We start from the raw sequence: 15004 nt of genomic DNA, 5'->3' as shown, positions 1-15004 counted from the left end.
CCTACTCTATATTCTCTCCCTGACTCCTTAACTACCTACCACCACTAAATCAAGGCCCAAGCTTTAAACTGGGAACTTCTGTTTTGATGCATTTGCTTGTTTGTTTCTTTGTTTATTTCTCTGAGTTTGGGACCTCAGGTAGCTCAGGCTAATCTAAACTCACTATGCAGGTGAGGGTGACTTTAAACTCCTTATCTTCCCATCCCTACCTCCCAAGTGCAGATATTATAGGGGTGTGCCACCACACCCGATTCAGTACTTTCATCCGTCGCCATGGGCACCACAGAGAAGAATGCAGGGATATGTGTACACAGGTAAAAGAACACCGGCCAATGGCCGCCATCGGAGAGGAGCAGCCATGGCCCTGTGCTACCCCATGGCCGTGGGCCTCAACAAGGGCCACAAGGTGACGAAGAACGTAAGCCAGCTGAGGCACAGCCGGCGGCGAGGGAGCCTCACAAAGCACACCAAATTCGTGCGGGACGTGATCCGGGAGGTATGCGGCTTTGCGCCTTACAAGCGGCGCGCCGTGGAGCTGCTCAAGGTGTCCAAGGACAAGCGCGAGCTCAAGTTCATCAAGAAGCGGGTGGGCACGCACAGACACGCCAAGAGGAAGCGGGAGGAGCCGAGCAACGTTCGGCCATCATGAGGAAGGCGGCCGCCAAGAAGAACTGATCCCCTCCCTGTTCTCAATAAACGTTGCTGTGGCAAAAAAAAAAAAAAAAAAAAAAAAAACCCAGCCATAAGCCCCACCCCAGAAGTCTACCTCTCCCCAAGTTAATCGCCATCCCCACTTCTGTGTTAATCACTGCCTTGTTGTTCCGTGCTTGCGCCATTTTTTCTGACTCTCCCTAACAATGTATTTATTGCCCTTTGCTTGCACAGCTAGCTGCCTGCTTGCTACTCCAGTTTGCAGAACTACACAGAATTCATGATCTTTTCGCTGCTTGCCACTCTTCTGTTCACTTGCCTGTGCTGTGAACCCTGAGCAGCTGCTTACCAGGACAGACAGTCACAGAAGCAGGCAGGGTCCTCCCGTCACATAGCGGGACTCTCTCCTAAGAAGCCACTTTATTTTAGGCACTGAGTTAATAGCGTACAAATGACATGCACAGTAATGTGAAATTAGCATATGTCTTGATTTTTTTTTTCCCTAGAAAAGAATTTTGTATACGTGTGAAAAGTCAACCTGTTCCGGCCCTTTTGATTCCAGTTGTCTGACAGCAGGTGATCTGACCTTGTGTTTGGAGGCAGAAAAGAGGCCCCAGGAGAGTTCAAAGGAAAAACAGGCTCAGAGGACCCCACAGACCCCCCTCTTCTCCCTGGCCAGCCCTCACCATGGTGGCTTTGGCCCATAGCTGCCCTAGCCCAGGGACCCAGTGGCAGACAGAAGCAGACCTACTTTGGTTTCCATGACAACTGCAGGCATCGGGAGGCGGACCAAGTGAGCCGCAGCCAACAAGGCAGCTGGTTTGAAGGGTGTTGATCTCTCTGCAGACCAGCAAGGCAGAACCGCTAGGGACCAGCAGCAGCAACCGAGCCAAGAGGAGTCTTCGAAGACAGGCATGCACAATCCCTGGGGGTCTGTCTGCCTTGCTCACACACCTCACCTGCCACCATCCTTCACCCGCCCACCTGGACAGAGGCACACACTGAGCCAAGCGCATCTATACTCCACTGTGAATACATGCTCACGACACCATAAGCATCACAGATGTCGACAAAGACAGCCTCCTGCATAAATGTTCACTTGCACTCCAACGAAAAGATGTCCAGTCAGAAAGATCCGGGCACACACTCAGGATGCACATACTTACATGCATAGGGGACACACCCAGAAAGTTCACTTTATCCGAGCACACACAGCTCTATTGCCACCTAGGCCTTTACTGGGACACTACAGGATACGTATGGCCAGACACGGAACACAGCCTCCAAATGCTGACTCTCAGATACACATGTGCCCATGCTTTCTGAACCTACTCAGAAACAAGATTGCTGGTCCCCACAGTGTTACAGCTGAATTGCAGAGTCAAACAAAACGGGAGAATACACATCCTCCTTCTGCCTCGAGAGCCAAGCCCCCCATGGAGGCAGGCCCTTAATTCTCTTTGTTTATTTAGTGTTTATGTGCATATTTCCTCCAGAAGTGATAAAAGGACAAAAACCCACGCATGCTCCTGTTGTTCAGAATTAAAAGTAAAAACTGAGCTGAAGCAGGGTGCGGTGGCACACGCCTTTGACCCCAGCACTGAGGAGGCAGGAGCAGGTGGATCTCTGGGAGTTCAAGGCCAGCCTAGTCTACTTAATAAGATACTGTGTGCTGATAAATTCATAGAGCCACACAGTCCTCTTTAAGACACCCAGTGCCCCCACATGCCCACAGACATGCTCCACAATGCAAGAGGGGGCCTGCTGCTTCCTTCCCATCTCTAAAAGGAGGGCATTGCCCAGAGCATGGAGGAGCTTCCTAGGCCACAGGCCATCTCCTGACCTGGCTGCTACACATGATAACAATAGTCTCTGCCCACAGAGGCCATTCAAAGCCAAAGGTCACAGAGGCACCATGGAGCGACATTCTGTCATTTGAGTAAGACTCTCTGAAAGCACAGACTGCTAACACTGTCTCAGTCTCCTAGGAACAGTAACTTGTTCATCAGTGGCAAACTGAAAGAGAACGCAGTGCACACATGTTACACAACATTAGTTATACTCACGGACCCCAAGAGTGTTGGCTGTAATGTTTCTGGACTTTCACACTCGTAATGAAACTAATCTAGAACTCAAAATTCCCGAGGATATCACAGAAAACCACAGCCAATCAAAAGGCAGAGTTGTGGAACCCAGTCAAAAACAGATACATATATAAGACAACTGCACCTAAGACTCAGGGGTCATTGAGGAAAAGGAAGCAGAAAGACTGGAAGAGCCAGAGGCTCACGGAGTTTGTTGTGGGATTGTCTCCTAGAAATATCAGAAGCCACACCTATAAAGTCTCTCCAACACGGTTTTCTGAACATGAGCCAAACAAGGACAACTACTAAGAGGGACTGAAGAAAGCCCATGAAGCCTCCATCCTGTGCAAAGAACTATGGGCAGCTAAGGAGCGCTGAGAGCTGGAGAAAGTTTTCCCAAGGGAAAGCACACTAATTGGTTATCTAGTGCCAAATGGTCAGCCCTGAAAATATATTCAGAAGTAACATTATAAACGCTGAGCAGGTTTTATTTATGTAGTTAGGAACACACACACACACACACGCACATTACAGCAATGAAACAAAGAGGCCATGAATGTGAAAGAGAACACGGAGAGGCAAATAAGGGGTAGAATGGAGGGAGGAAAGGGAAGGGGAAATCATGTAATTATAATCTCAAAAAATAGAAGAAATACTTTTTTAACTCTCAGAGTTATTAAGATAGACAGTCTATCCCACTAGTTATAATTCAGTAACTACTTTTTGGTTTTATGAGTGATCGTAATTAGCATTGTGGGTGGTGCTTGACAACACAATTTCATACAACTCACTGGTGTCGCTGAGTATGTCCTACGTGGCAGAATGATGTGGTAAGAGGGGACAGCGCATAGTTTAGCAAGGCCCAGGCCTGAAGAGCCACGGTGGTTGAGGGGAGAGGTGCGGTTAGGGAGCAACTTTGAGACTGGGGAAGACCATGACAGCCAGGAAAAGGAACGAAGAGGCTTGGTTGGGGGGGATGGAGATGACCAGTTGAACGAGACCTAATAGCACAAATCAATGTAGTCAAGCACACGGCTGGAAAGGGCCACTGAAGTCTAAGGAACCAATGCAGAGCAAAGGGCCTGGGCCTCTGCAGTTGGACTCCAAGAGAGAAAGGGCAACTGAGAGCAAGAGTAAACTGAGCCCAGACTCAGAAAGACCTTTGCTGCTGAGAATCGCCAGCTGTGGGAACAGGTAAGCACTGTAGTGTTGAGAACATTCTGGCTAGGCTGAGAGTATAGCTCTGCCTGCCTACCATGTTTTAAGCCCTGGCTTCCAAGCCCTGCACCTCCGAAACTGAGAAGACCTGTAATCCCTAGCTGGGAGGTAGAGGCAGGAGGATCAGAAATTCAAGGTCATCTTCAGCTGCAAGTTTAAGGCCAGCCTGGGTGAACATTAGACCCTATCTCAAAAAGCAATTAATTAATTAATTAAAATTAAGGGGAAAAGGAAACCAAATATGAAAAAAATGTCTCAGCTGATGGGCACCGAAGCGGTACCACCTAAGAACCTCGTGTGTCCACGGGGGCAGTAGATTTTTGTCCAGTCATGAACACAGTCAGAGAACCGGTGACACCCCACATGGGCCGCGGAGCCTGACCCACAGAAGGCTCTATATAAACGTTTCCTGAGCTGGGTGGTGCCGCCGGGTCACGCAAGGAAAATGGAATTAAGAGTCGGGTGACCCAGAGGGCTAGTTCAGGCCCGGTATTGACTGGTTCCTGGACCTCGGCGGGAGATTTAACCTCTTCTGTTGTCGATTTCCACGCTGGTAAAGCGAATCCGATAATGCCCTGACCTCTCTGGCTTAGCTGCTGCGTGGCTGTGGCAGGACTAGAGAGGGGCTCTGCCAGGCTGGAGCCTCGCAGGGCCGATCCCTCCAGCACCTGGGACTCGCCTCGCCCCGGGACCAGATGCGAGGAGGGCTAGCTCAGCCGTCAGCAATTACCTGCGCCCCCACCCGACACCTGCGTTCCGCTTCCGAGTGGGCAGATGGTATAATCTGCCCGCGCGTCCCGGCTACCCCGAAGCCAGGCTTGCGGAGACCAACCGAGCAGCCACCGCGCGCCAGTGTGTAGCCCGCCCAGGATCCCAACACGCGCGAGCCTCAGAGCCCAGCCCGAAGATGCTCCACAAGGAGCCCCTTCCCTTCCAAGAATAGTGCGCCCTCCAGAGTGCAGGCTGCCATCACCTCCAGCTTCAACTCCTACAAGCCCTCTAAACTGTGAGCGGGAAAAGAAGCCCCCTGCTTTTCTTGTAGAAACTGAAACTCAGAGAGATCAGATGGTTTGCAAAAGAGTATACACATATTAAGAGATGAAACCAAACAGAAACCCAAGTCTCTTCAAGTCCACTATTTGTCTAGAGCTGCAAGAGTTCCAAGGACTACTCTGATAATATGGGCAAAAGGGCCTAAGTGTTCCTTGGAGTCAAGGGGAGGTTTGCTGTAGCTGTGGGGAAGGGAGAGAGTTGTGCCTTTCAAATAATTGAAGGTTAGTGGAGATCTGAGTCAAGCCTAAACCAGGATTCAATAATGATACACAAAGTACCCACAAAAAAAAAAAAAAAAAAAAAAAAAAAAAAAAAAACTTCAAAAGAGGCCTGGCATGATGGTAAAGGCGCTTGCTGTCAAACCTGAAGACCTGAGTTGGATCCTCAGAACCCACATGTTCATGGTGGAAGAAGAGAGTCAAGTCTTGCAAGTTGTCCTCTGGCAGACATTCCCACACTCAGGCTGAGGCAGGAGAAGTGCCATGAATTCAAGATCAGCATAGGGGATTTACTGAAACTTTGCCTCAGAAAAAAAGAAATAAGAAAGAAGGAAGGAAAATAAATAAATCAGAGGGTTGGCCCATCATGGTGGCTCATGCCTTTAATCCCATCACTCAGGGGGCAGAGGCAGGCAGATCTCTGTGAGGCCAGCCTGATCTACATTGTGAGTTCCAAGACACCCAGGGCTATGTAAAGAGGTCCTGTCTCAAAATTTAAAAAGAAAGAAAAGAAAAGAAAGAAGGGGAGGAAGGAAGGAAGGAAGGAAGGAAGGAAGGAAGGAAGGAAGGAAGGATAGATGGAAGTCAAGATGCTAGAGAGGGCACAGTCAATAAAAGCCTTACCCTGTGAACAAAAGAACCTGAGTTTGGTCCCCAGAAGCCACCCAGAAAAGCAGGACATGGGGGCACATTTCCAATGGCAGTACTAGGGAGGGCAGAGGTGGTGGGTCCCTGCGGGTCACTCACTAGCAAGCCACCCAGGCCTAAGTGGTGAGTCCCAGGCCTTTGAGACACCCTATCTCAGAAAGCAAGGTGATGGGGATGGAGAGACGGCTTAGGGTTGAATGCTTAGGGCTCTTGTAGAGGATCAGGGTCAGTTCCCAGCACACATACCAGGTGTCTAGCAGCTGCAACTCCAGTTCCAAGGGACTCAGTGACATCTTCTGAGGTCCTCAAGCACCTGTGCACACATAGTGCACATAAATTTACACAGGCACATGTGCACACACACAGTAGATGGCAACTGAAGAATAACATCCAATGTTGACACCTGCTTCCATTTTGCACCTGCAAGCAATCACACATACACACTACTCATGGGATGTTAGATTCTCCACCTTAGAAGGGAAGGGGTCATTAGACAAAACATGCTCAGATGAGTTTACCATTTCCTCTTTGCATTTTGTTAACCGAGATCCATCTGCCTCCTTAACGATCCAGTTAAGCTGGAGAGAGGGTCTGGCAGATAAGGGCACTTGCTGCACAAACATGAGCTGTGTACCTGCAGTCCCAGTACTGTGAGAGCCGGGAGGCAAGCACAGGAGAGAATGCCTGGGATTTGTTGGCTGCCAAACTAAAAAAAAAAAAAAAAAAAAAAAAAAAAACACGAGCCCTGGGTTCAAGGAGAAACCCTGCCTCAAGGGACTAAAGGCTACTCAGCACCCACCTTCAGCCTATGTGTGTACCTGTGCATGAGCACACATACACATGTGTGCATATACCACAAATATATACAGCACAAAAAATACATAAAAGTAAAAAATACAAAGATTAAGTTGTTCCTATTAAAACTACATACAACAAATAAGACGCTCCCAGTTTCTGGCCCCAAACAGAATCCTTTCCACCTCTCTGAATTGGAGAACCAATGACAACCATGCATGGTGCAAACATCAAAGGAGACTAATTCTTGGCCAAGAACAGGAGAAGCAGGAAATAAATTCTAAACTCAACTTGTCCAGCTGCTGGAGATCCAGAAGTTACAGCTACAGGGCAAGAGAGATGAGGGTGAATGACAGGCTGATAAGGGACAAAATTGGGCTGGTTTTCTAGGAGTGGATAGAGGTTTCCCAGGAATTCTGAGGCCACCTCTTTTGGCTCCTTTGATGGTTCTTTCCAGTTGTCCTCATAGCAATTGTCAATTGTCAGGACCCTGGAGTATGTCATTTAGCATGAGGATGACATCATAATTAAGTTTGCCATTATCTGGCAGCCATCTTAGAAGCACTTCCTGCCTGTAGGCATCTTGTCCTCTGAGACTGTGGTGGCTAATCTTGATTGCCTACTTGATGGGATTTAGAATCACCATGGAAACAAATCTCTGATCACATCTGTGAGGGATTATCTACATTAGGTTAAGTGAGGTGGAATGACCCGACCTAAATGTGGGTGTAATACCTGGCATCCATCTTTGGAAGCTCCCTCCCTCTGGGAGTTGCCAAGGTCTGGACTCCTCCACCGGGAAAGCTCGCCAAGCACTGGCCCCTCCCCAGGGAGGGTCAGGACCACTCCCACAGGCTATTTGGGCTGCCACACAGAAAAGGAACTCGTGGTCTTCGGGTTTTGCGTGGTCCCTCCCACCCCCATGCTCTCCCGACCACCCGGGAGAACTGCATTAAATGTGGGCACCTTTTATTCGGTCTAATTTGGTCTGATTGGAATTATTTATGTCGGCAGAGAGGCTCATTTTAGGATTATACCTAACAGTGAGCAACACCATTCCATGGCTTGGCGTCATTCCCTGGTCTGAGTTCTGGGGCTGAATGGAAAAAGAACAAGAGCGAGCACAAGCTTTGGACTCTTTCTGTTTCTTGACCGTAAATACAACGTGTCAGTAGCCTTCCACCACTGCTGATACGACTGTATCCCCTAAAACCCTGAGCCAAACAAACCCTTCCGTCCTAAGGTGCTTTCCGTCAGGTAGTTTTGCAGTAAGAACAGCACAAGCAGCTGATGTGCTCATGGCGCACGGGAGAGATGCAGCGAGGCTATAGAGGTCAGGGCCCTTCCCTCTGTTTTCACAACCGGTCTGCTTTAGGAGACAACTTTCTCTCTTCCAGCAAACGGCTGAGTTCCTCCCCCAACCCCTCTGAAGTCCTGCTGTGAATTTCTTTCGAGAGTTCAGGGCAAATTTGAGCTCTTCACACGCATCCGGAGTACGGGAAGTAGCCTCCCTCCATCTCATTTCTTCCCACCAGTCACCCCAGGAGGTGGCTACTCATTAGCCCCATTTGACAGATGAAACTGGGGGCAAAGGACCTTTATCAGGACCTGTGACAGAGCGACTTTGCCCCTCTCTGCGGCCCTGCATGAGTTCCGGAGGAAAGAGAGAGGTTTGTACTTTCTCCCAGCTGCTCCCACGGAGGCGCAGGGAAGGACGCCACTGCTGTTGGAGTCCTTTTGGCTTTGTACCCACTCCCATTTACTGTGGACCAGGGAAGCCACCTGTCTGTCCCCTGACCTGTAAAAGTGATGACAACAATAGTGGTTCCCCGATTCTATGTCATTATGGGGATGAATTGAGACACATTTGTCTGAGGATAGAAAGACCACTTAGCATTTGAGCGCTTGCTGCTCTTCCAGAGGACTTGAGTTCAATTCCCCACACCCACAAGGGGCAGTTCATAAATGCCTCTAACTCCAGGGCCAGGGGATCAGGTGCCCTCTTCTGGCCTCCTTAGGCAACTGCATTGCGAACCCACACCGACACATAGCACACACAATTAAAAATAAAATAAATGTTTAAAAAGAAAGATGTGTCTGTGTGACCCTGGGCTTGATGACCCACATTAGTCCGCTACAGTCGGAACCCAGGAAACCAGAGCAACCGAGGTGATTCCTGTCGCACCTGGGAGGGTCTTGAATCTCTCCAGGTAGATGAGCTCAGTCCAAGTCCTCAGATCTCCCATCAGGCCTGGAGTCACTCTGTAAAATGATTTGTGAAGTGACAAGCAAAAATATATTACCAATTTAAGAGTGTGATTTGCCTGCAACTTTTTAATCCTCCGGCTGTTGTTGAATAGATTAAAGTGTCTGCTTTGATCCATGCATTTAGATGGAAACATAAATATAGCCATCACTTATTCTCCCAGCCGCAGGGATGGGTGTCGCGCTGTGTCACACAGGCTTCCGACCCCACCAGGGTACTGCAGGAGAATGACCTTTTTGCCATTCAAATCCCTCTGCATTTCAGCCCTACTTTTCAGCTCCTGCCCCGGTCCATCAGCAGCCTCCTAATTCGATCACCGCTCACGGTGGGAACCGGTCACCTGTAAGAAGGTCCCACGCACTGGCGGGCAGCAGCGGCCGCCCAGTGGCCTGGTGCTACGTACTTCCCCTGGCTCGCTAGAGCCCTGCAAAAATAAATCTCCGGAGAAATAGATTTTGAAGAGGAATTCAGTACATAGATCTTCTGTCAGCGGAGCAGACTCTGGCTCAGCCGTTTTTCAGGCTCGCTGCGTATCCAGAAATACATCTATTTTTACATGGCTCTCTAGCGAGAGTTCCTCTTGCCCGGAGGGGTAGGAGGACATGAAGGGAGTCAGAGGATGGGAGAAGCGAGGGCTGTGGGGACCTGGTGGAGAGGAACAGGGAGGCGACTGTGCAGAGTCATGGCCTTCTCGGTGTTTCTGCACATCCCGGCTCCCATCTGCAGAGCCCGATCCAGCCTCGTCACCACGCGGACTCTGTGCGTACTCTCGACCCACCGAACCCATCTTAGTAACAGGCCTGGTCTCCTCGGACGAAACCGTACACGACTGCAGACTGGCGAGCGCGCACAAAGAGCTGCAGCGCCGCCCGGGGCTCGCTGTTTGTTCTCAACTTCGCAGCCGCTGCGAACAGCAGGAGCCACGGGCCAGATGGCTGGAGGGAGGTGCGAGCCATCGCGCTGGCAGGCAATTAGGCCTCAAACAATGGCCCGTGAAATGTCAGAAGTGTCGGGGAAAGGCTGCGGTGGAACAGCGGGGTGACCACGAGAGGATGGGGCCAAGAGCGCTGGAGACAATTCCTGCTTGCTCCCAAAGGCTTCTCTGGCAGAGTTAACACCCAATGACCCGTTTTCCCAGCGCCCACTCAGATTCCTGTCAGTATAAGGGAAAGGCTGAGGGAGAGGGTAGCGTGGAGACGGCAACCCCCAGGTGTAGAGTGCTTGCACCAGATAAAACCAGACATGGTGACCAACACCTGTGATCCCAGCACTTAAAGAGATGGAGGGAGGAGGATCAGGAGTTTAAGGCCATCCCATCCTTGGCTACCCATCTAGTGAGTTCAAAGCCAGCCCAAGATACAAGAGACCTCAAAAAATGAGGATGGGAGAGAGGAAGGGAGCAATGAGGGGATTGAAAGAGAGAAACAAAGCGAGGAGAGAGGAGAGCGGAGAGGAGTGAGGAATGCCCTCCTGGTGGCTACCAGCTACCATGGCAGCCCCGCAACCCCTAGACGCTGGGGTTAAAGAGAGGCGACGAGATGGCAACACCCACCCCCTTGGCCACCACAACTAAGAATTATGTAGAGTAATTAATCAAGAGCTAATGAGAAATGTGTTTTCTCTCCCGGCCTAGCCCCGCGCCGTATTCTTATTAGCTGAGGTTATTACAATAGTAATCATGCGTGCTCCAGGCGCAAATTGGGTTTTTTGCTCCACTGCCACCAATTTAGAAAACCATTAATGGCAAGATAAGGCCCCGGTGGCTCACACCGGGCCAGCCTGTGAACCCACCGCTGACTCTCGGCTCACACACCTACACACCCATGGTCCAGGGGGCGCTCTCCCAGGCACCCTGGCTCTTCTGGGAGTACTGAGAGAAAAAAAGGGCTAAAATTAGGGAGGAGACGCTGGGCCTGGGGACCTTAGATCTTTCTCAAACAAGAGCCCTCCCTATACAGCAGAGGATGAGACAACCTCGAGGAACAAAACATTAGACCAAGTTTACCACTAGAGCCCAGAGCATCCTAATGTGCCCTTGAATTCTTCCCCTCCATACAGTCTGCTAGAGAAGCTCCGGTGAATCCACGGCTCCCGTGGGGGAGGTTGCAATCAGGCACTAGTCCTGGAAGAAGTTGCCACTAGTGAGAAGATTGATGAGTTAAGTGTTTTGTTTTGTTTTTTTCATAATTAAAAAAAAAGTTGCAGGGGCTGGAGAGATGGCTCAGAGGTTAAGAGCATTGCCTGCTCTTCCAAAGGTCCTGAGTTCAATTCCCAGCAACCACATGGTGGCTCACAGCCATCTGTAATGGGGTCTGGTGCCCTCTTCTGGCCTGCAGGCATACACACAAACATAATATTGTATACATAATAAATAAATAAATATTTTTTTAAATTGCACATTATTTGCTTATTCATGTGTGTGAGCCACAGCACACACATGGAGGATAGAGAACGACTCAATTCTCTCCTTCCACCATGTGGGGCCCAGGTAGAACTCAAGTTCTCAGGCTTTGGAGGCAAAAGTCATGGGCTTGGCAGCAAGGACCTTTACGTGCTGAGCCCTCTCCATAGCCCTGGTGATGGAAGTTTTTCATAAAGATAAATACATTCCATTTTTTTTTGTTTGTTTTTTTGTTTTCGAGACAGGGTTTCTCTGTGGTTTTGGAGCCTGTCTTGGAACTAGCTCTTGTAGACCAGGCTGGTCTCGAACTCACAGAGATCCGCCTGCCTCTGCCTCCCGAGTGCTGGGATTAAAGGCATGCGCCACCACCGCCCGGCCTACATTCCATTTTTGATGATGATCTCAATCCCAAAGTTGTTTCCCAGTGTGGCGTGTGTGTGTGTGTGTTTGTAAACTTACATTTCTTCACGTCTTTTCAAGTATACAAGATGGGTTCAGGCAAAGTTGGAGATGAGCTGGGTCCTCTGACTGGGAGGAACAGAAATAAACCAGAAGAGCAGATAGCAGGCTGGGCTCTCTGCGTAGGTCTATCTTATATTACATTTGGGCTTCCTCCCCTCCTTGGTGGGACCTTGGGAGAAATGAACCCGGGCCACCCCCAAAAGCTACTCAGGGCTAGCATCACCCCTGCTTAAGCCCACTGGGGCAAGACTGTGTTCCCCCTCAGCAGGAGATGCCCCAGTTCTGTCCTTTGGCATGAGTTCTCTAAAGCCCATGATAGTGGGTGAAGACACAGGTCAGCGAGGCTAGATTATGGTGTCACTCCTGTAGCCAAATAACTGCATCCTTCTGCCCGCTACCAGGGACAGTCAGCACCTTAGAGAGAGTAAAGAGCCCAACTACAAAAGAGGAGTAAAAGCTTCTGGGCAGAGTCAGGCATGGTGGTATAAGCAAGCAATCCCAGCACTTAGGAGGGTGAAGTAGATGGACCACAAATGGGAGGCCAACCTGAAAACCCTAGCAAGGCCACACCAATAAAATAAGTAAATAAAATCAAATTAAAATGTCAGTCCTCCATGTGCCTCAAAGGGTGGGGTGGGATTCAGAGCCACCAGAAAGCATTAAGGATCATTTTACCTGAATGGGGAGGTGGCTCAGCTGGTAAGGTGCTTGCTACACAAGCACCAGGGCCTGGGTTCCACCCCCAGCTCCCCTGAACGATCAGACATGGTGATCCATGCCTTTAATCCCAGCAGTTGGAACGCAGAGGTAGGAGGAGCTCTGTGAATCCAAGGCCAGCCTGGGCTACAGAGAAAGTTCTAGGACAGCTAGGACTACACAGAAGACCCTGTTTTAAAAAGAAAAGAGGCCAAGTACAGCAACACACCTGTAAGTCCAGCAGCTGGAGAGACAGAGAGAGGAGGGGCTCTAGGGTGTGCTGGCCAGCCGCGCCTAAGTGGTGAGCTCCGGGTTCAGCGAGCAAGCCTGTCTCAGAAAATAAGGTGGAGAACAGTTGAGGAAGCAACGAGACACAGGCCTCTGGCTACACACGCACATTTGTGCAAGTGCTCACCAAGAGAAAAGAAGAGATCACTGTGTCCATAAGCATCCACCTCCCAGGATTCCCACAGGAAGCTCCGTTCCACTAACTCTGGCAGTGAGGTGTGGTGGCAAGCACTCAGCATCCTCACTAGCCGGGCAGGGCCTCAGGGTAGGCCTCTCTACAAGATCCACACACAGGCAAATTCCCCACCCACTTCAGCCTCTTCTGCACTGAAAACCAAGCCCTAATCCGGAAGGTTCCTGTAGCCGTAGCACTGAGAGTAAAGTTAGTGGGCAGCAATTTCTCTACAGATAAATTTCTTATTTGGGGTCCTAAAACCTTATGGGAATCCAATCACTGTGGCTCACATACATCTCTAGAACAGGGACCTTTGGGCAAAATGGCCCCCTGTTCTCCCCTCCCCCTTCCCATTGTAGGCAACCCCACAGGTCACCCAATGAACACCCCCTTAGGAATGATAGTTTGGCTCTTAGATTCTTTTTAACTATAAATATAAATTGCTACAGATCCTTACTTAGTTTTCTTTTTTACTATGTGTACTTGTTTGTGTATATGTAGGGGGACGCTCATGCGTGCCTGTGGAGGGCACACACATTGCATTCTGATGATGGTTCTCTCAAGTTACTCCTCTCCTGCCCCCTTGTGGGATCCTCGATCAAACTCAGGTTGTCAGGTCTGTTTGGAAGTGTCTCTCTCTGCCATCTGCTGGGCCACCTCATCAGCCCCTTTATTCCTTTTCAACATGTATGTTGAACGTGTCCCTGGTTCTACACGGAGGTATATAGCAGACAGATACTGTTAAGAAACAACAACTGTCTGATCAGGAACTAATATGACCCTGAACAATTAGGGTTAAATCCTGCCCCTTTTGGGGGAGGGGTCAGTTATTTCTATCATTCACTATTATTTAGTTGCTTGAATCCATTGTCCACAAAAATTCCCCCAAATAAATATTCCACTTCATCCAGTATTATAAAAGATTGAGTGACGCAGACCTGAGTTCGAAGTCAGTTTACTTCTGATTGGCTGCTTGGTTGGGAACTTTTCATGGCTTTTTTTTTAATGAATGTACATTGACTTTTATTTATGCATATATGTATATGTGTATGCTCACATGCATGCAGGTATCCACTGAGGCCAGAAGAGGGTATAAGATCCCCTGGAGGAGCTGGAGAGATGGCTCAGAGGTTAAGAGCACTGGCTGCTCTTCCAGAGGTCCTGAGTTCAATTCCCAGCAACCACATGATGGCTCACAACCATCTATAGTGAGATCTGGTGCCCTCTTCTGGTATGCAAGTAGAATACTGTACACATAATTAATAAATAATAAAAAATAAATAATAAGCTTGGAATTACAAGCGGTTGTGAGCCACTTAATGTGGGTGCTAGATGTTGGTGGAGGAACGAAACTCAGGTCCTCTGGAAATGGCAAACACTCTTAACCACCGAGCCATCTCTCCAACCTGTCTGTACGGGTTTGAGGAAAAGCATGTGCCTCTTCAGCCTCCATTTCCCTTCGTCTGTAAGATGGGACTGCACCTCCATGTCCTCTGAGAAATTGTTCATGAACATCAAGGAGACCCAAAGACACATCCTTGTGTCTTTTAATAAATATGAGCACCCACTAAGTATCAGGCTCTATCTGAGATGTATTGTATGCAGAAAGGGCTTAACTAAGGATGCCCGCGAGACCAACAGGTGTGATACAAAAGAGAATTAGTCAACCAAGCAGTGGTGGCACACACCTTTAATCCCAGCACTAGAGAGGCAGAGGCAGGTGGATCTCTGTGAGTTCGAGGCCAGCCTGGTCTACGGAGCAAGTTCCAGGACAGCCAGAGCTACACGGAGAAACCCTGTCTCAAAAACCAAAAGAAGGAGAGAGAGAACTAGTCCTTTGTCATAGGAGAGGTGTGAAGATCATGGGTGTGTGCCAGGAGGGAAAGATCCTGAGCCTATGGTTGTCTGTCAGTGCTGTGGGCATTTAGAGAGGGGGCTAATTCCAGACAGGCATGGAGCCGACTGGTGGAAGAAATGGCTGCCCGAGATGAAGGCAGAGTGTCTCCTGCGTGGCATGGCCCAAACAGAAGTCTGGAGATGAGAACGCTA

At 49.4% G+C, this 15004-nt stretch overlaps 1 protein-coding gene across 1 annotated transcript; it reads left to right on the top strand.

The window, feature by feature from the left end:
* The first annotated feature begins 358 nt into the window (after positions 1-358).
* On the top strand, positions 359-649 carry LOC130873859 (60S ribosomal protein L36-like). Its single transcript, XM_057768853.1, has one exon. The coding sequence runs from the start codon at positions 359-361 to the stop codon at positions 647-649; it is 291 nt and encodes a 96-aa protein (XP_057624836.1).
* Positions 650-15004: the final 14355 nt, after the last annotated feature.

The sequence above is a fragment of the Chionomys nivalis genome, chromosome 4 (assembly GCF_950005125.1).
Source record: "Chionomys nivalis chromosome 4, mChiNiv1.1, whole genome shotgun sequence".
Taxonomy (NCBI): domain Eukaryota; kingdom Metazoa; phylum Chordata; class Mammalia; order Rodentia; family Cricetidae; genus Chionomys; species Chionomys nivalis.
This window is presented reverse-complemented; position numbering and strand designations above follow the sequence as displayed.

Coding starts and splice junctions, on each gene's coding strand:
- LOC130873859 (XM_057768853.1), top strand. CDS start 359: ATGGCCCTGTGCTACCCCATGGCCGTGGGCCTCAACAAGGGCCACAAG.